Source organism: Sebastes umbrosus, chromosome 3 (genome assembly GCF_015220745.1).
Source record: "Sebastes umbrosus isolate fSebUmb1 chromosome 3, fSebUmb1.pri, whole genome shotgun sequence".
NCBI lineage: Eukaryota > Metazoa > Chordata > Actinopteri > Perciformes > Sebastidae > Sebastes > Sebastes umbrosus.
In genome coordinates this window covers 6,944,814-6,970,000 of record NC_051271.1, presented here as the reverse complement: position 1 = coordinate 6,970,000, position 25,187 = coordinate 6,944,814, and the positions used below count along the sequence as shown (strand labels likewise).

At 39.1% G+C, this 25,187-nt stretch overlaps 2 protein-coding genes across 3 annotated transcripts in view; one reads left to right on the top strand and one right to left on the bottom strand.

Annotated features, from left to right (window-relative positions):
- Positions 1 to 25,173, top strand: part of LOC119485246 (centrosomal protein of 95 kDa-like) — a 25,516-nt gene extending 343 nt beyond the window's left edge. The window contains exons 2-21 of one of the 2 annotated variants that reach the window (XM_037764686.1): positions 1,818 to 1,946; positions 3,576 to 3,683; positions 3,966 to 4,076; positions 6,498 to 6,618; positions 7,615 to 7,733; positions 8,292 to 8,497; positions 10,853 to 10,922; positions 11,156 to 11,223; positions 11,739 to 11,935; positions 12,057 to 12,180; positions 12,488 to 12,605; positions 12,711 to 12,925; positions 13,623 to 13,718; positions 14,719 to 14,869; positions 21,463 to 21,632; positions 21,730 to 21,804; positions 22,007 to 22,159; positions 22,704 to 22,850; positions 23,185 to 23,256; positions 24,156 to 25,173. In XM_037764686.1, coding sequence (XP_037620614.1) covers positions 1,818 to 1,946; positions 3,576 to 3,683; positions 3,966 to 4,076; positions 6,498 to 6,618; positions 7,615 to 7,733; positions 8,292 to 8,497; positions 10,853 to 10,922; positions 11,156 to 11,223; positions 11,739 to 11,935; positions 12,057 to 12,180; positions 12,488 to 12,605; positions 12,711 to 12,925; positions 13,623 to 13,718; positions 14,719 to 14,869; positions 21,463 to 21,632; positions 21,730 to 21,804; positions 22,007 to 22,159; positions 22,704 to 22,850; positions 23,185 to 23,256; positions 24,156 to 24,332 — 2,627 coding nt within the window. In that variant the 3' untranslated portion in view covers positions 24,333 to 25,173. Of the gene's footprint in view, positions 1 to 1,817; positions 1,947 to 3,575; positions 3,684 to 3,965; positions 4,077 to 4,476; positions 4,601 to 6,497; positions 6,619 to 7,614; positions 7,734 to 8,291; positions 8,498 to 10,852; positions 10,923 to 11,155; positions 11,224 to 11,738; positions 11,936 to 12,056; positions 12,181 to 12,487; positions 12,606 to 12,710; positions 12,926 to 13,622; positions 13,719 to 14,718; positions 14,870 to 21,462; positions 21,633 to 21,729; positions 21,805 to 22,006; positions 22,160 to 22,703; positions 22,851 to 23,184; positions 23,257 to 24,155 lie in introns of those variants that run through there. The other variant, XM_037764688.1, reaches the window with a different exon arrangement.
- LOC119485252 (THAP domain-containing protein 1-like) lies at positions 14,073 to 18,771 on the bottom strand. The gene is made up of 5 exons (XM_037764694.1): positions 18,368 to 18,771; positions 16,701 to 16,796; positions 16,098 to 16,152; positions 15,840 to 15,885; positions 14,073 to 15,580 (listed from the first exon to the last, which is right to left on the bottom strand). Exons 1-5 carry the CDS (start codon positions 18,629 to 18,631, stop codon positions 15,247 to 15,249), a joined length of 795 nt encoding a protein of 264 aa, XP_037620622.1. The 5' UTR covers positions 18,632 to 18,771; the 3' UTR covers positions 14,073 to 15,246.
- Positions 25,174 to 25,187: the final 14 nt, after the last annotated feature.

Below are 25,187 nucleotides of genomic sequence, written 5' to 3'. Positions count from 1 at the left end.
ACTATATAGAGAGAGGTTATATACTTTAGAGTTTCATTTAAAGGATTAGAGTTAACAGTTTAACTCTCTGATAATGTTCCTGTTTAGCAAACAGACTTGAAGTAGCAACGTTAGCTAGCTACTAGAGAGTTAACTCAACCGGTGAAGTTGTGGTGAAACACGTCAGAGGGGATTTAACTTTAACAGGTAACTTCAGAGAATAGTTTACTTCTTGTTTTATCATCCCATCAGGTGTTGTTTGTTAAAACCTCATGTATGTCATCCATCAGTTGTCTTTAACTGTGGCTAGTTCAGTTCATCTTTATTGTCAGACTCAAAAGTCCATAAATATACATATATAGTAAATATTGTTTGCATATTCCTGGACCACTTACACACCAAAAAACTGACAATAACATGATATTTTCAGGTGGAATTTCATTCATTCATTTCATTCTCACTGTGCAATATCATTTTCCACTTGTGCAATTTTTGTTAATAGTCTGTTTATTGTCAATACTGTATATACTGCTCCTATTTTTATACTTCCTTCTATTTAAATAGTTCATATTTTGTTCTAGCTCTTTTTCTTTACTGTGTTAGCTGATGCATCTTGTTTTTTGCACTATCCCCTTTGCTGCTGCACACTGCAAATGTCCCCACTGCGGGACTAATAAAAGAATATCTTATCTCTATCTGATCTTATCTTATATAAAGTGTAGTAAGAAGTTGGTGTGTATGAGACATGGAGAGATGACTCCCCGCTCTCAAACTTATTTTTGCCGCGTATGATCATTCATGATTGAACATTATCACCCCTAGAGGAGCTACTGAACCTAGTTTGTGGATAAATTATAGAATAAAAAGCTTTATTGTCAATGTATTAAATACAACGAGATTCACAGTTGCCACTTCTGGTCAGTGCTTTAAAACAAATACTTGACAAGACTAAAAGAGGCAGATAAACAGGTAAAACACACACAGTTATAAAGCAAATAAAACAGGTAAAGTAGATGTAATAAATAAATATAAACACAAGTTTTACACTAGAGGTATAAAATATAAAATAGATGTAATGTAAACAGAGGTAATTGCACTTGTAAAATAGGTAGGGTAGATGTTTTAAATAAAATGTAAACAAAGGTAGTTGCACTTGAGGTGTATATTGCATCAAGGATATATTGCACAGTCAAATGTATTTCACATTCTGTGTATTAATATTGCACAGATTTATTGTTTGTGAATCAGTGAATATCACAATAATGAGCTCAGTATAAGTAAAATCATTCTTTTTTTTGGGGGGGAAATTATTTTTATTCCTTTTTTCCCCCCAAACATAGCATAACAAACAACAAAACATAACACTGGTGCCATAATTAAAAAAATATACACACACATACACATCGCCTCCCATTTCCACACAGCGACAGGTCCAGCCTTCTTCCCACCCCTAGAGGTAAAGTTACAGAAAAATAACATAAAAATATATTTTATAATAATTTAATTAGAATTAAAAATAATAAGTACTACAGTAGTATTGTTCATGGTGGTAAGATAGAAACCTTAAAAAAAATTCATTAATTAATTAAATAAATAAATGTAGAGAAAAAAAATTAAAAAGAAAACAGCACGTAGAAAATAATAATTAATAATTAAGTAGTAAAATCATTCTTCATAGTACACTGATGTTTCCTTTGTTAAGGACGCATTCTGTTTAACTATTTCACTACTATCTATTTTTATTATTCTGTAGAAATACTTTATAATTATTAAATTCAAATTTCCCTTTGAAGAATTTTACTATTGGAGATTAACAAGACTTTTGCATTTTTCTACAGATTGGGTAGATGTGGCAAATGATCTACTCAACAAGTGTCCCATGAACCTAAGGCTGAGGAAACTGGCTGACTGTGATGCAAATGTTTTCATTGCTCTGTATGAAAATATCTTGGGGGAGAAAGTTCCAGGTAAGAGGAGAAAACTGCAGACCAACCACATGTCAATGTAACAGTATCTATCTTGTTCTCCGGTCTTTATAATTACACAAAATTGATGTGGTTACAGTTTATTTTGACTGGGAGAACCTCCAAACTCCAGAATATGTGTATTTCAGAGCCCCTCCTCCTTCGTTTCTTCTTCTGTGGTCCCTACTATAAATCCCATTTGCCCCTCTGTTATATACAGGACACACATGCACAAACAGGACCTATATACATGCGTTAATGAGAGAGATGTCAGAGCGAGGGGGCTGCCCCTGACAGGCACCCCGAGCTGTTGGGGGTTTGGTGCCTTGCTCAAGGGCACCTCGGCAGTGCCCAAGAGGCAAACTGGCCTCTCTCCAGCGACCAGTTCACACTCAGTACTTGGTCCATGCAGGACTTGAACCGGCGACCCTCCGGTTCCCAAGCCAAGTCCCTATGGCCCCCAAGCTAACTTCTGTTTTGCATACTGTATCCCATGGTTAATATTTTGCCACGGCGCTCGCCCTTTTGTACAATTATCCTGTGGGAGAGGAGCTGGAATTGAGCAGTAGATTTGACATGGAGGTTCTGTTTCCCAATGTGTTTATCAGAGAATAAACAGAGGCCAACTATGAAGAGATCCCGGTGTCACGGCATCTGTACTATCTAACTAACACAACGCAGAAGTCCACCGGTTACATCAACACAATTGGTTGATCGATCGATTAGTCGAATCACGATGTGAGGGGATTTAAACTAAATGAATCTTCGACAGTTTGGTCAATGTCTGTGCAATACATCTGTGTCCCGTCTGAGTAGAGCAGCTACAGCATTTGTCTGAACTGCCTCATTCAAATGGAAAAATGCAAATCCTCACACATTTTTCCGTCGTTTCTGCACAAAGTTGTAATGTTGAATATTATATCCTTTTTTTTTTTTAATTGTCCTGTTTGTATACCAGATTTTGATCATCATCAACGTCTTTAGCCAATAATTTTAGCATCAATAGGGGGGCGGTGATATTCAAAGAAATACAATCAATCGAAAACTAGTAGGCAACTATTTTGATAAGTGATTAATTGTTTAGGTTATTTTTTAATTAAAAATGACAAATATCCTCTGTTTAAAGCTCCTCAGTTGGGATGATTTGCTGTTTTTCTTTGTCTAATACAATTGTAAACTGAATATCTACAGATTTCGAAGTGCTGGTCGGACTGACAAAACAAGCAATTTCATTTTTTTTCTTCTGACATTTATAGCCAAAATTATTTGTTTCATATAGCAAATTATGAGCAGAGTATTTTATTATGAAAATAAGCATTATTTGTAGCCCTAACAAGGTCATTTAATTCTAATCATACGGCAAAAAACAATGAAGGTTAACAAGCTGTGGATTTAGTTTAGAGCGTGATCTCCTGGGTGTGCTTAGTATGTCAGGAATGCTTCCTGAGACCTTTAAACATGCCATCATGAGACTGTTAATGTCGCTGAGCTCTTTCCTGCATTGTACAAGAAAGAGCTTAAGTGAAAGCCCAACGTTGTCAAGAAAGTGTTGCATTGTTGTGTGTATGTCACTGTTCCTGCGGTCTCATAAATGCTTTGGTTATTCACGTCGGTATGTATGTATTTGTTTAGATTACATCGCAGAGCCATGCAGTCAAGAGGATGACATCCATAACATTCAGTCTGTGATCGACTCACTCTCCCTGGATTACCTTCAGATCAGTCTCTCACACATTACAGGTATATTAAACATGTTCACTCTCTTTACAACAATATTGATTAAGTCATGTGCATGTATAAGAGAAGAGAAACTATGATTAACTGCTACATAATGCATGACTTTCACTTGGATCAAATTGAGGTGGTAGAAAATTTCACCATCAAGTCACTTTATCTTGGGCTGCATGGCCCAATTTCCTTATTTCCTGAAGGGTTGTGCAGAAACACAAGGACAATTACAATCTTCAGCAATAAAACAAACGAGTCCTGAGTATAATGCTGAGAATGGCTGTGTGTTCGCAGGAGAAAATGTTGTCAGCGGGGACAAGGAGTCTATCAAGAACCTCCTGGAAATCTTTGATGGCCTCCTGGAATATCTCAAGGAGGAAATAAGCGAGGAGTCACAGAATGGTGGTAGGCAGATTTTTCCTTCATCAACCTGACAGATAATATGCAATTTTATCACTAAAAAAACTTTAACACACAAAATGGCTTTGTTTTATGTCACAAATTGGTACCTTATCATTTTTAATCACATATTTTAAAGGATATTTTTTTTTTTTTTCAACCTGGACCCTATTTTCCCATGTTTTTGCCATTGACACATTCAGATTGTTATTATAAGTGTCTGACAACATTATGGAAAGGACCCTACAGAGAAATGAAACTTTTTGCTTTCTGTTTGTTGATGTGTCATGTGACTTGTTGCCAGAAAACAACGGTGGGAATGTGAGTGAGAGTTGGAGAGAGGATCACCGGTGATGTCAGAGTTTGTTGTGTTGGAGTACAGAAAGCGTAGCTTAGTGTTATCTAAAAGATTTTCAATGTCATGGCTGAATATTTAGCTGATTTTGACAATGTGGATGCGACGAGAGATTTCAGAACGAAACTTCTCAGAGCGAGACACACAAAAACAAACAGACCGGATCAAGCAAAAGGTAAGAAAAACATTATATTTCTTTAGAGGGTCCTTTCCATCATGTTATCAGACACTTATAATAACAATCTGAGCCTGTCAGTGACAAAAACAAGCACTTTTAGCGGACGTAAACCGACGGTACCAGGTTGCCCCAAATGATTACATTACAGCTTGTTTAGCGGCTGTCGGCTGCAGCGTTCTCCCTCGATATTGGACCCATTTCAAAAAGTGTTGTCTCTATTAGTCACTTAGACACAAAAACATGAGAAGATAGGATCCAGGTTGAAAAATACCTAAGTTACCCTTCAAGGCTTCATAATGTATAAAAACTGATGATTTTAGGAAGCTTCTGCTGTGGTAACTCAAAAAGCTGGTGCCATGCTAATGTTAAAGAATATTAACACCAGTGCACAACAAAATAAATGTTCATCTCACATAAACATTAGAATATCAGAACTGGTATTAATCATCTAAAGATTAGAGTTCAACTCTTTCCATTAATACACAGTTCTCATCATGGCTTTGCAGAGCTTTCATGGCAGCCTTTAGCATCCGGTGTTGTCAGTTGAAACAATGACTTCTTTTTACTGACTGAGACATACGTCTCTGTTTAGGTGAGATAACCTGTTTGTTCTTTAGCATAAAGAGTACATAATGTGACCTTAACCCAGTTTAAGACCAGTTGGTGCAGGATTTTAAAGGGAACAGTCAGCTCTCTTCATTTGGCAGAACTGAGCATGCCTTTGTGTGTTGGAACGTCGCTCAGATCGCTGCCAAACACCAATTAGTAGTTAACGACTGTGTTTCTCAAAGGCCTAATCAAACGTCCTGGATGTGCAATACTGAAACTGGTATTGAATACCATAGAAGCTAACCGGTTTGTTTACTGTGATATGTGAGTGCTGAATGTTTAAGTTGTTTGGGGCTGAAATGTTTATTAATCTGAGCTGTGGTGACAGTGCGGTGTCGAACAAGTTGTGCTTCTGCTTTTAGTACTTAGTTTAGTTAGTAGTAGCTGTGTTTGGCTCGTAAATTTACTTTTGTGCTCAAAACTACAAGATGGCCTCAAGTGTTTCTTTGTTTGTTTGTTTGTTGCCTTGAGTCTTATAGGTTTGTATTTAAACAGTGAATTTCAAGGGCAGTGTGTTACTGACATTTCGTTATTTTCTGATTGTTTCACGGTGGTTACGTTCTAAAACACAAATAAACACACAACTAACTCCGCACAACTCTGCAGGAAGGTGCTGAAAGGCAGGCTGTCCTCTCTGCCTGTTGTGTGAGCCTCGGTCAAACTGACACACAAATAGCAGCACACAGCAGAGGAGAGAAAGAGGAACAGGGAAACTCACAGTGATGTAACAAACTCGTTCTCATCCGCAAAATACGCAGCAAAGCATCTAAAGGGGGACTTGTGCCCATCGATGTATAATGCTTGTGCTTGGTATCAGAAGCAGAGGGACGTGACAAGCGGCGATATTTGACCACCTGAACAGGCTGAACAGGCTGCGCGCTCTTATCGGCTGGAGATTACACCCTGACTTGGGGCCTAAAGGCTGTTTACAGACACACAGAAGAGTCCAGAGGAAAGCAAAATAAGAAGAAAAAGAGAAAATACAGGCAGAGGGCTGCAGGGTCTCTGCAGAAACAGACACCGCCACACATTTCTAGTGGGTCATAACTCATGAGTGATGATTGAGAGGGATTATTTTAGCATCAGGCTATACATTATTTTTTAGGAAATTGTTGCATATTATACCTTTTAAAGGTCACATGTGTTTGTTCCTCTTTAAAATTCCATGGAGGTCATTACATGTTGTAATCACAAGCTTTCTCTTTCTCGTTGGTCCTGTTTTTTTTTGTAGTTTTCTGTCCCTCCCTCTGAGTCACTTGTACATTTCATTTTTTTTTTTTTTCAGAGGAACTGAGTGACAGTCTTAATGAGGATGTGCCTGTTGAAACCAAGGAGCCCACAAGCTGCAATGCCACAGAGCACAAGGAGACTAAACCGGAGGGAGCATCTTTGTCTTCCAGTGGAGAGTAAGAGATCTTCTCCGAGATGCACCACACACACTCCCCAAACACTAAGAAACGCATTTTGCACAAAAAAAAATGAATTGCATTGGAGATAAATTAATTTTTTTTAATATTTTAATCATGGGGATATCTTTACTCCATCGGCTCCCGTTGGCAAAGTCAGTTTATTATTCTGAAAATGGCGTAGGTCATCCTTGTGAGGAAATAAGAGAGGGAGTGCGTCAGGTCTTAAAAACTTGTGTTGAAGTGGGTTAATACTAACAACCGTCTACTTTTATGTACATACAGTGTATCTTTATTTGAAGTTACTGTCCCATAAACCAAAACATTGCTGACAGTCAGATTTGTTCCGCATGACTTCGACCATGTCCTTCAGCTTTAGGGCAGATCCGGGCTGTACATCCTGTTGACACAACAGCCAGTTGGGCTAACTTTCCAGCAGTAGTGTGAATGTCAGCCACCTCAACAAAATAGGTTACAGTAGCGTTGGGTGACAAAAATACTCACTGAATGGTCATCTGCCCTCTCGGCTTGGTTGTCTTTTCCAGTGGATCTCGGGATCCTGAAGAGGTTCTATTAATATAAAAAACAATAATATTGTGGTGATACTGTAAGTTCCAGAAGAACCACTGATACAGTCCATGTCTGAATAGCGGTGCTATACAATGTGTCGATGCTCCTGCTGTGATGATTTCAACATTACATGTATGTATGCACAAATATAGGCTGCATGGCTTATAACAGCAACACTGCTATGACACAATTTTAATGCTTAGATCTGTAAAACTCACATTTTAACATGCACGAATAATGATTTTAATGTCTTTGGTACTATGTAGTGCTCACTGACTTCTTTTGAAAAATCTATCATTTCCACAGTTTGAATCGGTTGTGGTTTGATGAATTCAGAGAGAGTCTATCAAAATACCAACATCTATCATTTTAATATATAGTACTTGTTTGAACTTTTGGTAAATAATATCATGTCTCATCGCTCAGGTCCACTGTCCATTCCAGTAAGAATTCCCTCCATACCTGGAACGCTGAGGAGATTGGATCAACTAGTGAGCTCATTGGGCTGGGAGTCTCTGCACGCACATTTACAGCCAGACAAGAAGGTAAGACACGCAAACGCAGCATGTCTTTACCCCACTCTCTGTGGGGTATGTCTTTATGCATACATGTCAATGTTTGTTTGTTTTTTCCTCTGATTTTCCAGATGTTTTGTGGCCAGAATGTTACATTAAGATGTGTCAGGAATTCATTATTCCCTTAGTGGAAGATTTCTCAAAATGTTCTTGCATTTCTGTTTGAAACTACTGTAAAGCATTTGAGAGAACAGAAGTTGTTTTATGCACTGATTTTAAAGTTGTTTGTTTACTTGTCCCAGTTACATTATACAATAGTTACCTAACCGGTTGTGTGGCGCCACTGCAAACCACAGCATAACCTTGTCTAGATAAAACAAAATATTTACAGTCATGTGTCTGCTCCGTCACATGATGATGCCTCCAAGTATCATTTGTATTTCTATTAATTTATTATTGAATTAAAGATTAGTTTTTGACAATGCTTAGATCTGGAAATCTCATGAAATAGACATTTTATGTGATTAACTCTTTCAATAAATGGCATGATTAATCTGCAAAGACTGGCTGTCCCTCCCCAAACCTCAGATGCAGTCACCACCTCTGGTCCCCTGGATGCTCAGGACGCTCCACTGACTGAACCGCTGCCCTCAGCCATCGCTCTGCAGCCACCCACCCAGAGCAACACCCCCCACGCACCCGACACAGACCCACACTCAACCAGCAGATCCCCAACAGCTGCTGGCCTAAGTCAGGAGCACGCAGCGGAGGAAGCTGCTCCTGTCACTACAGAGGTAGCCTTGTAATTCAGTATGATGACATTCAATTGTTTTACTGTCAATTTACCTCTCATTTGCATGCAATGAAAGGACATGCAAACTTTATCTTCCCAAAGTTCTAGAGGCAGTGAGATATATTACTATAGTGCCAGCAATGCAAGACTGTCTCTCTGTGTCGCACACAAACACTTTCAATGCAAGACTGTCTCTCTGTGTCACACACAAACACTTTCACATACTTACACTTCCTGTTTTAGTGACTCCAGGACGATATAGGAAGGAGAAGCGTATGCTGACTCATTCAAAATGGCTGAGTTACTTCAGTGATATGCTCATGTGTTTTTACTGTTCAGACTCTCTGACTTTTCTTTATAACAATACTGTACTAACAATCAGGTACCAAACCTACAACCACGATCAACCACACCCTCACGGTGTGTGACTAAGTCTCAGTCTGAGATTATTTTAGATCTTAACCAAGTTTGGCAACAGTCTTAAGTCAACTTACTGGTAGTTTGCATATAGCACACTAAACCACAAATAGTTTGCTTAACATTTGTTGTCTAATTGAACAAATTCCTGCTGATGCATTTGTGTAAATCCAAATTGGATCATCAGAATGAAGTGATATTCGCTGTCCTGTTAGTTTGGACAGTTGGTTCACCTCCTTAACACCACTGTCACATGTTATCTTAAATTTTAAAATATACGTGAAATTATAGTCTAGCCTCAGGTTTTAAGGTGCAGTGTGAATGCTGAGCTTGTACAGTATACTGAATCTGGGGCTGTATTCACAAACATTCAGATAATACGCTAAGAGAGCTCCTAACTGAGCCTAAAAAAAATCACCCCCAAGTCCTAGCTAACTTCTTAGAGCAACTCTGCGCAAAGAAGGGACAGATAAGTATCTCACAGACCTAAAAACAGAAAGTACATGGTGCAATTAGAAAGAGAAAAACTCTAATTAAAAGCCATTTTATAAAAATTAGTTTTCAAAAGAGGACACTGAGATAATAGAAATGTATTCATGTAATTTAGTCTCTCTTAGGAGATGGTGCAAATAAACTTAACTTAAACTTTATTAGAATCATCATATAATTTGACCAAGCATTTAACCCAGTTATAAATACTATTTTAGGTAATGAACATCTCCGTTGAATAAATTGTAAGCCATACTTTTAAAGTAGCCTACGAAATGTTTGAAAACACCAGCCTAGTTGTGCAGTAGCCTATTCACATGCTGATAGTTGTTATATTTATTTGCTTGTATTTATTTACCATGCTGGTAATTTTAGTATTTAATCTATTTCACTGTCATTCAGCGTTTGGAGAATATTTCTCCTGCCTCTTTATCTTTCTGCCATTTTCTCTTCTGCTTAAGAAACTCTTAAGCCTCTTAAAAGTCCTCCTCCCTACTCCGAACAGTTTTTCACCTCAGGAGCTCTTTTAAGAGCTAAGATGCTTTTGTGAACAACTTTTATCTTTACCAGGATCTAGTCTTAACTGTAAGGGGAAATTCTTAAGAAACATCCTCATTCTAAGAACTTTCTTTTTGTCATTAGAAGCAACTCTTTGTACTACGAAGCTTTATGAATACGGCCCCTGACTTTCTGAGCACTTATGCAATATGTTGAAATGTGATTGTGTGTGAAAAGTCCTAAATGTGTCAAGTCAAAGAAAGTTTGTCATTATAAGGAGAACTGTCCTTTTCTGACAGAGACAGACATACACGTATTTATCACTCTCTGGTGGTCTACCTTTTCTAGAAAATTAACTTTTTATGAGCTGCAGATTATGTTCAGTACTAAACTGTGTCCCTCTGTAGTTAAATGTTAATTGTCTCTGCTCGGCTTCAGTGTCGGCGACAGCTGTGGTCGGAGGCATTATGTTTTCGGGTTGTCTGTTTGTCCGACCCATTCTCGTGAACGTAATATCTCAGAAACGCCTGGAGGGAATTTCTTCAAATTTGTCACAAACATCCACTTGGATTAGCAAATTACAAAGGTCACTGTGACCTCACATCTGTGTCATTCTCGTGAACGTGATATCTCAGGAACGGCTTGAGGGAATTTCTTCAAAATTTGGTGCAGACGTCCACTTAAACTCAAGGATGAACTGATTAGAATTTAATGGTCAAAGGTCACTGTGACCTCGCAAAAACAAGTTTTTGGCCATAACTCAAGAATTCATGTGCTAATTATGACAATTTCAGAGAAATGTCTAACAGGATAAAATAATGAGGTGATGACACTTTGGACAGATATGGATGTAAACTGCAATTTGACTGGTTGGCGGAGGCATACAACTGCAAGGAAGTAATTTCAGTTTCTTTCTCTTTTCCCCCTCTCACTTTCTGTCCTTCTCACACAGACCTCTAAACCGGTAGCTGAGACAGTTGTTACCAATGGACTACAGTCTCCTCCTCCTTTCCAGTCTCCTGGTGAGTAAAACAAATCTACCTTCATTCTTATTCAGATCAAAATTTCCAGTGGTTTAACGGTTTTATTTCTTGAACTCTACATCATAGACCATGGGATTAAATAAGCCTGCTAGCACTTTGATTTGATTGATAGTTATGACTGAATGTTGGAGTTGACAGTGGATCTCCATGGCAACCGGTACTGTTTATCTGTATGTGTAACTTCTCGATGTCATGTTTTGCTCAATTTCCAGCTGCGAGTGTGAAGTCTTTGTCCAGTCAGCAAAGAGGCGGGACAGAAGTGGAGGGGGAGACACTAGAGGTGAGAGAGCAACAAGCCTTCACTTGTAACAGTTTTACAGCAACCTCGAACCCACACAGACACGTTTGGATCCTTGTTGTTTAAGTTTTGTGTCATCTCCAGCAACCATGGTTGCTCTGTTAAAAAGGGTGGATACAAGATCATAGACAGACATACACAGAAATATGATCACATCTTTTCCATTGGCTCATTTATAGTCTTTCTATAGTGACTTATTGAACAGATTCTGTGCATAAGTTATAATTTAATGTAAAATGAAATGTGAAATTTGTTATTATTGTTGTCATGTGATGCTAATATTGGCCCTGCTAATGGTATCCGTCGGATTCTAGTTTATTCATCTGTTTTCCAATCCAAGCCCATCCTGTACCGTGTATGTATCCATGTTATTAAGGGGGAATTGGATTAATTTTATTACACAAATACCACACATTTATGTTGCTGTCCCTCTTTCTTGTTTTCATTTTCTGTTTTGTTAACCAAATTAACTTGATTCACTTCTTGTCTAATTTCAGCCGACTAATGGGGGACCCAGGAGGGTTTTATTCCGCACCAAGCCAGATGTGCTCTTCCTCACCCTGCAGGATGAGATGGCAGTCACAACCCCTTCTCCACCAGACACTGAGGAGGAAGAGCAAGATCAGGAGGATCAGAGTTATACACTAAGACAACCGGACAGAAGGATAGATCACAGAGATAGGAAAGGTCTCAGGTAAGACAGGTGGAGCTTCAGAGAGGAAGCTACACTTCATTTACATTATTATTTTTTGCGAGGACAATATGGTAATGCTTATTTTTTTGGCTAACTGTCTCTGCTTTATGGTGTCTTGTAGCAGGTTGGAGGAGGAAGGTTTGGAGGAACCTCTGTCGTATCGCAGGCAGAGGAACAAGAAAGCAGAAGAGGAGCTGCATCACTTATCTGAGAACCTCTCCCATCGACTTGAGGAACTTGATCAGGTGTTTGTTTGTTTGTTTGTGTGTGTGTGTGTGTGTAGTTTGCATCAGGTCCCAGCATATTGTGATGATGTTTTCAAGCCAAAGTGATCCTTTCTGCATGTGTGTGTCTGTTTCGTTGGGTTTGGGTTAGAGTATGTTGCTCTCTATCTTCTAAATGTAAGTTCATGTAGTTATGGTCTGTTTCACCAAGATGAATAAATAATTAATTGCAGTGATTTTGCAACCATTAGAAGATGTAGTGTGTGCATACTTATGACATTTTTGTATTTGTTTATTATCTCTTTAACGCTTGGTGTAATTCCTGTAGATGCTCAAACGAGTTCTGAGTGAAAGTGGAGAGTCCAGTGAAGTCCGAGAAGAGGACAAGCAGTCCCACCACAGTGACAGCATCATGGAGTGTCGCAGGACTCCCAGACAACACACAGGTAAATGCACATTATGGCTGAGTAAACACACGGTTAACACATTAATTATCTTTAAAGAGACGCTGACACTCAAAATAAATGTGTTGAATTGTAACATTTTATTAGTTGTAGGAACACCTGACGCTGAATCCACCCACCGGACGCGCTCCTTATCCCCCTCCCCTCCACCGGTCCGTCGCTCCCTGCAGGGACAGTTAGAGGACGCCATGGCAGAGGCCTTGAGTCTGGATGACGGGAGACAAACCAACCTTGCAGCTTCTGATCAATCGAGGCGACGAAGAGAGCTACACCACAGACCGTCTAGCAGAAAACATAGCAAGGTACTACCATATTGTTTTCTTTAGTGCTTTCCCATATAGGCAAGACAGTTTTATTTTTAAAGCACGTTTCATACACAGAGGTAGGTTCAAGGTGCTACAATGTAGAATATATTGATACAGAAGTTCCTGTTATACTTTTGTTTTCATTAAATACTTTTTAGTGTTTTTCTTGATGTATTTTAAATGAATTAAGAGTTAACAGCATATTAATTTAATAAATCTCAGGAATAGCATCCCCCATGCAGATAATGTCAGAACTGACTGTAATTTTCAGACCGCTCAATCGATTTTAATGCTACATTTAAGCCTAACTTGGAGGATTTTAGTAGTACTTTACGGATAATCAAGATCAAGTTCAGTGGCTATGTGTCAGTCTATAAATGCTAAACGTTTTTCACTGTCTAAAACATCTTTGATTTAAAGCTGAAGTAACTGATTTCTGTCAAAATTGTTAAGATTTGAGACGTAATGATGCCAACCAATGTCATCATGTTTGCTAGCTAAATTGCATTTTGTTTCTGAGTTTTATTTCACCTGGATTGAACAAGGGTCGCTTGTTTTTCAGTCATTTCTGTTCTTTCATCACTCAAATTATTCAAATCTGAGTTGAAAAAAACATGTTCAGATTAAACTGAATTTGCTGCTGCTTTTAGTTCTGTTCATCACGTCACCTACCTATAAAATATTTCTCTATCAGTATCTGGAGAATGAGGCCTATGAGGAGGAGCTGAAAAGATATGAAGACAAAGAACGTGCAGATCTAGACAAGGCTCGCCTCAAAGCTCAGGAAGCAGTAAGTCATTAGTATGATGTTTAGTATAAACATCATACTTCCCCTCCTTTCTCTACGGCACATCACTGTTTAAGCTGTTTGTTTGTTTCTCATATTGATTTAATCCCCATCACGTGATTTCAAAAATGGTTTTCTCAATGTTAGACAGTATATTAGTCAGGGGGAGGATTTTTGTTGGTTCACAAACTGACTGTTACATCTATTTCAGTTATGTACTAAGGCTGCTGCTTAAAAAAAACATTTCAGTTGGAATATGTGTCTACTAAGTCTGTGCTCGTCCATGGTTACTTGGCTCTTTACTTCCCTTATGTGGAAAAAAGTGACTTTAACACTGTAAGAGAAAGAGCACATTGATCAATTTAACAGATTTTACTGTAACCAAGGTATTATACAGGCAGAAATCCCAACAGTGACCCGATTATCAAATGGTTTACTACTACAAAGAGATTAATAATTGTGAATATTATACAAACAAATCACAGCCTCGAGATAATAGAAGTGAAACACAATCTTGTAATCATATTCGCCTGTGCACTTGTACTTGCTGCAGTAATTAAATCAATTTGTGAAAGCACATTTGTTCAGATAGAATGTAAAGTTTTAATGACATAACAGAAAAGTGCAGTTAGTCATAACACAGTAAAGACTTTAGGATGTATTCAAACAAAAATAACATTTCCTGAATATTCAACTTCCACTATAAAAATACATATAGCACCTAATTTGTTGGTATGTTCTGGTGGAAACTGAAGGAGAACTTTTCTCTTTTAACTGAATACCAATTTACCTCCAAAAGTTGGCATAAACTTTGTATAAAATGGAAAAGGGAAAATAACTGCTGCTGTACAGACGACCATTAAACAAGCAACAATATGAGGATATTAACCCTAACAAAAAAAATCCTTCAGCTTGGAGGAAAATATTGTGAATTACTGAGTTCTTGTGACTGTTAGGTAATCTGTCCCAGTTTGCTAACAGTTTAATATATCTGTGTGTGTAGGAGCGTCAGTACAGAGAGGCCATACTAAGGGATGTTTCCGAAGCCCCCAGACTGTCCCTAGCTAGGACGAAGGCCCATCATAAGTCACAACATAACGCACAAACCACACCAGGACGGAGACGGCAGGAGACCCCCAGGAAAACTCCATCAAGTAGGTCAAGACTTGTATATTTAGCACACGGACCTTTCTATAATTTTTCTATATACATATATTTATGATTAGTATTCAAAATGTTTTTTTTCCACAACACAGTGGCACCTTACCACATTTTTAGAGTCATCTTTCTCACCACTAGCGAGCAAAACTATGCTTATCACCTCTTTTACTGCTTTACTCTGATTGTGTTCCTTATTAGCTAATTAAATGTTATTACTTTGGTCTGAAGCTTCTGCTCAACAGAATCATCATAAAGCATCTCCGACTGCGTAATAATGATCTACCTTAAGGCACATCTGAAACTTGGTTCATGCCCAATATCAGATTCATGTAAGTCAAGCACATTTAAGACAGAGTTGACGCCGGGCTCTTCAGGTCTTTAATTGGTCGTGAGACTCTGAGACTGAGGATTCAGAAATGCTTGTCTTATTAAGCTGTGATGACTGAGCCTTGGCATTTACAGAAGCCTTGTTCTTTGGCCGGAGTCTCTTCTTGGGCGGTACGTTCGCCTTATGAATGTTCATGCTTCTAGCTTCAGGCTGGTTGGCCCACTTGCGTTGATAATTGCAGAAGTAACAGCTCTGGTAGACTATGAAGTAAGGACCGCAGGTGCGTTTGCTGCAGCGGCACTTTCTGTCGCACATCGGACAGTTCTTCATCAGCTGCAGGATGGCCTCTTCATCGACAATGTGCTGCAGAGTTGGTCTGTTAAGGGGCAGAAAAGAGAGCTGAGAAATGAAAATGGCACACTTGTTGTATGGAGCAAAGCTAGAGCTGGAAACAAGTTGTCCCTATGGATGTTGCAGGTGCAACAGGGGTAAAAGGGGTTTAACCTGCTTCACTGTAACTGAATTGGGTATAAGGAAGCTCTGAATTAATATACTGTATTACAGAAATGTCTGCGTTTATTTTAAGCTACATGGTTTACATGGCAAATCACAATCAAAGTTATTTGTTGACTTACTTCTCCGTGGTTGCAGTGCATGTCTCGGGTACATTCATTTGATTGCCTGTGAATTGATATCAGTATGGTCAATCAAAAATATCTTTTAAATTAAAAGTAGTAAGTCAGTTTCAAACAAAGTTAAAACCAACAAAAAAAATAATAATTTATAATAGATTGTACTCTATTGGACAACTTTTAATGCAACCTAGTGTCATTTATTAATCACACATGCACCTCTTAAGCACAAGAGATAATGAAGATCATTCACTGACTCACCTGTGCTATTGTCCTGGCCTGGTGGTCCGTCCATTACTCCCCAGGTGTCATGCAGCTGTAAAATACCACACAACACAGACACACTTAAAACACCTAGCTGCAGAAAATGACTTGGAATATTTCACTTCTACAAACACAGGAAATAGTATGGCAGGGAACTAAAATACCCCCCCACTCTGCTCCATGTTCCTCAGGTCAACCATTATATATCCAGTATGTACCGTAATCCTTCCCTCCACCCATCTACTGCATATCCACATTCTTATCCTAAAGGGATAGTACAGGTGTTTTGAAGTGGGGTTGTATGAGGTACTTATCCATAATCAGTATGTTACCTATAGTAGATGTGGGTCGGCATGTCGCCAGTTTGGAGAAACAGGAGCATGGGCACAGAAGCAAAGCAATGCACTGCTGTGGACGGGGGCAGCATCAAAACATAATTTAGCCACTTTAAAGAAAGGCCCATCTAAACGGATCAATATCAGTTTAAGTGTACGCTATATTAGAATATTTTTACCCCTTTACGTTGCCGTCAAATAGCCTTTTTCCTTTTGGCACTACATTTTCTCAACCACAGAACTTATGTAGCACCCATCAGCTTACCTCTGGTTCAGACTTAACAGCAGGTAAGGCAAGGTCGGCTCCAGAGGTTGATGGTCTTTCTCTGGGGAGGAGGGACTGTTCAGGGCTGGGGAGAACCTGGAGAGAACAAGATTCAGTTGTGATAATGTGGAGGCCTGATGGCTCTTTACTGGTGCCTCTTGTGGAGTGGATTGTGGGACACAGGAAAATAGTTCATGTTCTTCTTTATTGTGCTTTGTGAAGTACATGCCTGTGAAAGCAATAACGCGCACACTAATCCTGCAAGAACCTAATTCGTTATGCAAAGCACTAGGGCTGCGCAATTAATCGAATATTAATCGCGACCACAATTTTGGCTTCCCACAATTAAATTAACATGATCGCTTGCGATATTGATGTTTAAAATGTGAGTTCTGCTCATAGAAAACTGCACATCAAATCAAGCACTTCCTAAACTAACAGCGAGCCAATCCAGATGTTTTGGCTTCACTTTTGGGGATAGATATTATTTATACAACCAATGTATTTATGATTAAATTGAGAGTATAAAACTGTTCATCTAGCCTCTTAATGTTGCTAATTATGCTCTCAAAGTGCACCAGATTGATGCATTTAGCTTTATAATGTAGCTAGCAAAAGGGGTAGGTTGAAGATTACTGTATTCTTTCATATTGCAATATTTATAGCAGAAAAAAATATTGCAATGTCAGTTTTTTCCCCAACATCGTGCAGCTCTAATTTGTACATTAACAGGGATGTAGCACAGCATGGAAGTGAAAACAGTGCTCTGTATATTTTGATGTGAAAGTGCAGTAAAAATGTTGTCGCTCAAATCAATGAATAATCGTGATCTCAATATTGATCAAAATAATCAGCCATAATTGTGCAGCCCTACATAGCATCATAAACACAAACCAAAAAAGTTACCTCACTATAGCCTGTACACAGGGTCTGAAATTAATATTTTCCTCACCTGCCACTCTGGCAGGTCACTGGACAGTTTTACCGGCCACTCAATTTATTTGTCTACCACTCCTGAAATCTACCTAGAACGCTTTAGGATTGTAAACACTGAGTCAGCGGTACCGGACACTAGAAATATGGAATATATTATGTAACCTTAATCTAATCCCTGACAATTTTTATCCGGGAATTGCCTTTTTAAAAATAATATTTCTTAATAAAAGGAAGTCCTATCTGCCAAGGTGGTAGATAGGGTGACACGATAGGTATTGACAATAACTATGATATTTAAAAATGAAACACATTATGATAATATTGTATAAATAATTCAGCACCTCTTGAATAATTTTAAATATACATTTATGCTTACAAACTCTCTCTACCTCCCTACACTAGTATTTTGGGGTTTAATTAATTAGCCAAAAAAGAAACAAAACACAAAATAAACAAAGTTAAAAAAGATTTTTTTTCAAATGTTCTATAGATATCTGAATAATACCATTATCATGAATTATATTGGCCACAATAATTGTGTTGTGAAAGTCTGATATTGTGCCCTAGTGGCAGGTGACACACCCAATATTTATTACCCTGTATTTGACAGGTGCTTATTTCATTCCTTGACTGTGCATCATGTAAAGTGGGTGTATGTGTGCTGCAATGTATTCTAAATGTTTCCTGTTCTGGTTGTTTGATTCATGTGTAGGTATTTAGCACCATCTTACCTGATGGTTGGGTACCGCAGTGCGCTTCAGCAAGTGTCTATCTAGCTTATTGGGTCGTGGTTTTAGATAATCCTCTTCAGAGAAATGATCACTGCAAACGCGGAGCTCTCTCAGTTTTGCCACTGGTGTGTCGAGGTCTATATTCAGAGTAACTAGCCACAGCTGTTTAAGGCCAGTGTCATTCAACGGAACACGGTGAAATCTATAAGGTGACCAGGACACTTCTTTGTTTGAACAGCCCGGAAAAACACAATGACGCACCATCTTTTTTTTATAAGGACAATGTTTTGATTTCAGGTCTGATCTCGCAGCAGCAGCACTTCCTGACTGCTGAGCTGCAGTCAGTGTATTAATACAGCACAGTTGAGCTTATGCGTAGGAATACAGGAGTTGTATGGTTGAGATAATGTAGTGCCAAAAGGAAAGGGCTGTCTGGTTGCAAGGTAAAGCGGTGGAAATATATATTTTTAACCTGTTTTAGGTGGTCTAACTACATTTTGCTGCTGCCCCCGTCCACAGCAGTAAGATAAGATAAGATACTCCTTTATTAGTCCTGCAGTGGGGTAATGTGCAGTGCTCAGCAGCAAAGGGGATAGTGCAGAAAACAAGATGCATCAGCTAACACAGTAAAAAAGAGCTAAACAAAGTGTAACAAACCATTTAAATAGAAGGAAGTATAAAATAGGAGCAGTATATACAGTATTGACAATAAACAGACTATTAACAAAATTGCACAAGTGGAAAATGATATTGCACAGTGAGAACCACACTTCAAAACACCAGAACTATCCCTTTAAGGGAACAACACGTGGTGCATCATAACACACTTCAGCTAACCTAGCAGCTAACCTAGCATCTATCCTAGCAGCTAAGCATCTAACCTAGCAGCTAACCTAGCCTCTAACCTAGCATCTATCCTAGCAGCTAAGCATCTAACCTAGCAGCTAAGCAGCTAACCTAGCCTCTAACCTAGCATATATCCTAGCAGCTAAGCATCTAACCTAGCAGCTAAGCAGCTAACCTAGCCTCTAACCTAGCATCTATCCTAGCAGCTAAGCATCTAACCTAGCAGCTAAGCAGCTAACCTAGCAGCTAACCCAGCAGCTAACCTAGCAGCTAAGCATCGAACCTAGCAGCTAAGCATCTAACCTATCAGCTAACCTAGCAGCTAAGCATCTAACCTAGCAGCTAAGCATCTAACTTAGCAGCTAACCTAGCAGCTAACCTAGCAGCTAACTTAGCAGCTAAGCAGCTAACCTAGCAGCTAAGCAGCTAACCTAGCAGCTAAGCATCTAACCTAGCAGCTAACTTAGCAGCTAACCTAGCAGCTAAGCATCTAACCTAGCAGCTAAGCATCTAACCTAGCAGCTAAGCATCTAACCTAGCAGCTAAGCAGCTAACCTAGCATCTAACCTAGCAGCTAAGCATCTAACCTAGCATCTAACCTAGCATCTAACCTAGCATCTAACCTAGCATCTCACATGCTTGTATCCTCCCCATAGTGTGTTGATGTTGTTCTTTGGATGACTGGTTGCAGGCCGTCTGTGCAGATGTGCACCAGTAAGGAAAACAATGAACACATGTAGTAAAACTTAACGTTATGTGCCTTACGATTAAGGCAGGAAATAGCTTTTACCTCTGTTCTTCTGCTCCCACATCTGGTTTCACGACTCTAGGAACAGCTGTAAGGTGTGTGAGGTTGTCAGGTAGTAGTGTTTGGGTGTTTTGATCCGACCTGGTGGACGTAGTGATCCCTGTTGAGAAATGTTCCTTACACAACAACAACTGCTGCTGCTTGGACTTTGATGCGCGTCTATTACTGGTGGTACGGTTACGGGTGCTTAGAACGGCCAAAAAGGACGAAGGTGATTTCCCACATTTGATAGGCCAAGCAAAACTGTATATTGCACATTAGGCTATATGAAATACAACCATTGTAAAATGATTCTACTATTATAATAATATTATATTAAATACTACTACTAATAATACATAATTATAATAATAATAGCAATAATAATGTAATAATTTTTGTCATGCAAATAAATAAAATACCTATTAATAGAACAAGCAAAAACGACATTATATTGCACATTAGGCTATATGAAATCCAACTATTATAAAATTATAACAATATTATAATTATAATTATAATTTAGCTGAAATTTCCAATGGATTCCTGCTCAGGATGACCCAGATTATGTCAATGTCAAATTTCAAGTGATTTTACTGTACAGTTTAGACAATTAAAGGATAGCTAAAGCTAAAGTCATTAAGAAAAACATGAATAGGTTATATGACGTTTGCGTCCGAAATTCTATACTAACGTGCTATTTAGTACGTTAAAACAGAATGTGAGATATTTTAGTATGGCCGAAACCGTAGTATGAAACCAATAAAACGCAAATTGCATACTATTTCCAGTGAAATATTACAGTATGCAACGCTGGACATACGGCGGCATTAATATCCCACAATACAATGCGGTACTGACGAAAAGTATGTTGAACGATAGTACACATATTGGATATGTAGTACGTAGTATGCGATTTCGGACGAAGCCGAAAATTTCCATGGATTCCAATAGGACAACACTGAACATTTCAGCCACCCTATGAAGGATTTGCTTAATGACAGTTGAAATATAAGGAAAATATGAATGTGTTATAATGTATTTTGAGGTGACTTTCTCTTTAATTAAAAAAAACAACAACAAAAGTGTGCAGTAGAATCACATGACATAGTCTGGGTCATCCTGAACAGGAATGGACATTTCATCTAACTTATGAAGGATTTTTTCAAATTAAATTTCTAATATGAAATTATGAAAGTGTTATAATGTATTTGAGGTGACTTTCCCTTTAAATTTCTCAAAAACTGTACAGTAAATCCATATGAACCTTTGTATGGTCATTACAGCTAGTAACCTTGGAAATTTCAGCTAATGTATGAATTATTTGATGATATTTTAACTGTGGAGCTCCTTTTTTTAAAGGACCAGTGTGGATTTAGTTGCATCTAGCAGTTGCAACCAACAGTAGTCTTTCAGATTATACTGTTGTTTTAATGTTCCGGTTTGTGTCCTCTCTCTCCAGTGAAGGTGAAGGAGAATGACCTCCTCCCTGTGCTCCTGGAGGAGTTGCCCCACCTTCACATCTCCCCCAACGCCCTGGGTCGGATGTGGGACCAGCAGATGCAGCAGGTAGACAGACTCCATGCCCTGTCATCCCCTCATAGCCAGCGTCGCAGCAAACTCACCAGCCAGGTAGGACTGGTAACCTGAATTTGGTGTCTGTGCCCTTTTTAAAATCTGGAATATATGATTTGATGGATGAACATGTAAACGCCTGCTTGTTCGTCAGGTGGAGGAAGCCCAGAGGAAACATGACCTGCTGGTGGAGATCATCCGCAAAGAGCAGGATCACAAAAGGCGTCTGGTGAGCATCAACACATAAACACACATTCAAAAGATTCCTTCACATCTAGCGACCTTATCAACAATGAATGAATGTTGAGAGCGTGATCACATTTTCTTAAACAAGCACCCACATTCAGACGGACTTTTCCTGCCTGTTCTGGACAAGCAGTGTTCATCATACCAAGCTGGCCTGTTGCAAGCTAAAAATGTTTATCTTCCAGGGGGACTTCAAAGAGCGCATGAAGCAGCAGAAGTCGACCCAGAACAGACTGAAGGAACAGAGGCAGCAGATGGCACGCGCCAAGAAGTACCACAGCGACTACCATGTCCAGCACCGTGCCCGGCTGCTGAGAGCACGCACCAAGGAGGAGAGGGTGAGTAGTGAAGGCCATTCATAACTTTGCACCCCAGTTCTACAACTAAGGCAGTGACAAACGATTACTTACATTATTTATTTATCTTTTCATAATTATTTCAATTCATTTATTAAACGTCTTGTATATGAAATGTCACAAAGAATTGAAAAATGCCATGAAAAAAGTCAATTTCTTCCACAGCTTAATGTGACTAGAAATTACTTGACCTACAGTTTAGTTCACAACCCAAATAGATTAAATACTTAATGATATAAAACAGAGAAGTGCAGCAAATGTTTAACAATTTTGAAGTCTCCCACAAACTACAAGGACTCAATGGACTTCAGGTTGTTGACGTTGTCCATCTTTTCTGAAACCCAAACTTGATTAGGCAACTTAGGTCCCTGTCTTAAAAAGTCTTCATATCTAAATATTTGTGTGAGTATTTGAGAAGAATCAGGAGCTGTAGAAGAATAAAGTCATTTATTAAGTAATATTTATAATCTTATAATGTGATCATCTGGCGCTAGTCTTTTCGGTGACATGTTGTGTGTGTATTTAGATGTTTCGACAGTTGTTTGAGGAAGGTTTGGAGCTACAGAAAGTCCGGTTGAGAGAGCAGAAAGCCTACGCCAAGGAGCAGCGGATGGAACATCAGAGACGACACCAGGACCAGATCAAATCCATGGAGAACTACTACAAAGACCAAGTAGGACACCAACACACAGACCTATATGAGAACCAAGGCCTATGGAAAGGAGGCTGGGTCACGGGCGGACATGGGTCTTGGGGTATTGGGTATAACACATGCGCAGTGTAACTGAAGCTGCGATCGTGCGTTGTGATTGACTCAAATTTCGGCGAGTGCAGGCCAGATTTTACTGTGCATGTGTTGTACCCCCAAAGACATGACGCGTTGATGACGCGTGACCCAGCCTCCTTTCCATAGGCCTTGATGAAAACCAGGAAGGATTGTTTTAAAATAGACTTTAAAATCTACTCCTGAATTCCAGGTGATCTATAATGTGCTTCCTGTCTTTCAGTTTTCACTACTCGCTGAAAAACTTGCCGAAGAACGGCAGGACATCCAGGTTCGGAAAAAAGCTCAAGAAAAGGTAAAACTTTTACTGCTTTCACAAAAATCTTCAAATTGTAATCTTCTTATTGGAGGTCTCTGGACAGACATGCCACACGTCTTTAATCAGACAGTTACAATGCCACAAATCACCAAGTATATTTACTCAAGTACAATTTTGAGGTACTTGTAGTTGAGTATTTCCATTTAATGCTACTTTATACTTCTGCACAACTACCTTTTGGAAGCCAATATTGTACTTTTTACTCCACTATATGTATTTGATAACTTTAGTTTCTTTTCATATTTAGATTATTAATACAAATGAACAAATACATTATGATATATTGTGATGGGTTAAGCTACCAGAAGTGATTAAAAGGATTCACAAGCTACAACATTAAAGTGATAAACAGATTGCATCAAGAATTGTAATACCAAAAGTTACTTAAAGGACCAGTGTGTAGCATTTAGGGGGATCTATTGTCAGAAATGGAAGATAATATTAATAAGTATGTTTTCTTTAGTGTATAATCACCTGATAATAAGAATCGTGTTTTCGTTACCTTGGAATGAGCCGTCATGAGTCTGCCATGTTGCACCGCCATGTTTCTGCAATAGCCCAGAACGAACAAACCAAACACTTAACTTTTCCTGCTTGGGCCGGAGTCGATAACGTTATTCGCTCCCGTCGCTCTCTCTCTTGCTTCACCACTCACTTCCCACCTACATACACTACGCACTGGCTCTGCTCCAAATGGCTCTAGATGGGGCCATTCGCGTTTTTGCGTTGGCCATCGTAGCTCTCCAACACGTTTAGCACACGAGAGAGTCTTCAGTTGGTTGCAATCTCCTCACCTCACCGCTAGATACCAACAGATCCTACACGCTGGACCTTTGAGTACTTCTTCCATCACTGCCATTCGCATTGTTTTACAGGCTCTGCTGAAGATGAAGCGAGAGCTGCGTTCCAGGATGGAGCGTGAGATCGGTGAACTGCAGGAGATCATCGTCCAGAACGATGAGGACGACCATTTCCAGGATCTGGAGGTCCAGAGGCTGCGCAGTCGGGTCCAGATGGCTTCCTTCCAGTACAACACTAGCTATCTGCACTGACCAGGGAAGCGAGACACAGGGCTGTTTTAAGCTCCGCTCAATCAAGGCTAGATTTACATCAGAGGAACATGCTGCAAAAGACTGTTTCTGCCTTTCACATTTTCACAACTAAAGGTACGACTTTCTGACGGCTGAACACTGTCTCCAACTTCCTTCAGAGATTTGCACAGAAGAGGAAACTAACATTGTAAGAACTTATACAAGTCCTGGTGATTGATTAATGAACCGAACACACTCCAACAAAATGTAGCTATCAGCTAATTTAGCAAACTTCCTCTCACCTCAGCTGCTATACCTGAACTTAACGACACCTTGGACCAAGTCCCCTTCTTCCATGGGTTTTAGTACTTGATAACTAAGAATGTTTTAAAAATGGCTCCCTCACTGTGCAGTCTTTGTGTGCTGATATTGTAGCAAACAACTAGTAAAAATGTTCTTCCTCTTGCCAAATAGGGACCACTGATGCAAAGTTAACAAGTATGTCCCACATTGACAGATTTTTAACTTCCATTTTTTTCCCCCGTATATGTGCGATGTCTTCCTTTAATGATTTAACCATGCCAGTGGATTATTTATTTTTTAACTTTTAATGTTGTTTGATTTTTAATTAACCTGGTGTTGTGCTGTCCGATCACCAGGGGCGATGATAATCAGTCTTTCATGACTTCTCCTTTTCCTCAGCTCCATTGTGATTGTTTTTAATCTCAGCCAGAACTAAAGATATGGTAGTTTTAAACCAATACAAAGGGTTTCAATGTTAAAACACTGTCCGCTGATATTGTATCTAATGAGCACACTGATGCCCCGTCATCATCCTCCATTAAATGTGTGGACTCACTCATCTCTTCTGGCTTG

What these genes read in the sequence shown, in the direction of transcription:
- LOC119485252 (XM_037764694.1), bottom strand. Translation starts at nt 18,631, where the DNA reads ATGGTGCGTCATTGTGTTTTTCCGGGCTGTTCAAACAAAGAAGTGTCC. An exon ending in CTGCGGTACCCAACCATCAG is followed by an intron (nt 16,797 to 18,367) that starts GTAAGATGGTGC and finishes TGTTCTCTCCAG; the next exon opens with GTTCTCCCCAGCCCTGAACA. An exon ending in TGCACTGCAACCACGGAGAA is followed by an intron (nt 15,581 to 15,839) that starts GTAAGTCAACAA and finishes GCCCCTTAACAG; the next exon opens with ACCAACTCTGCAGCACATTG.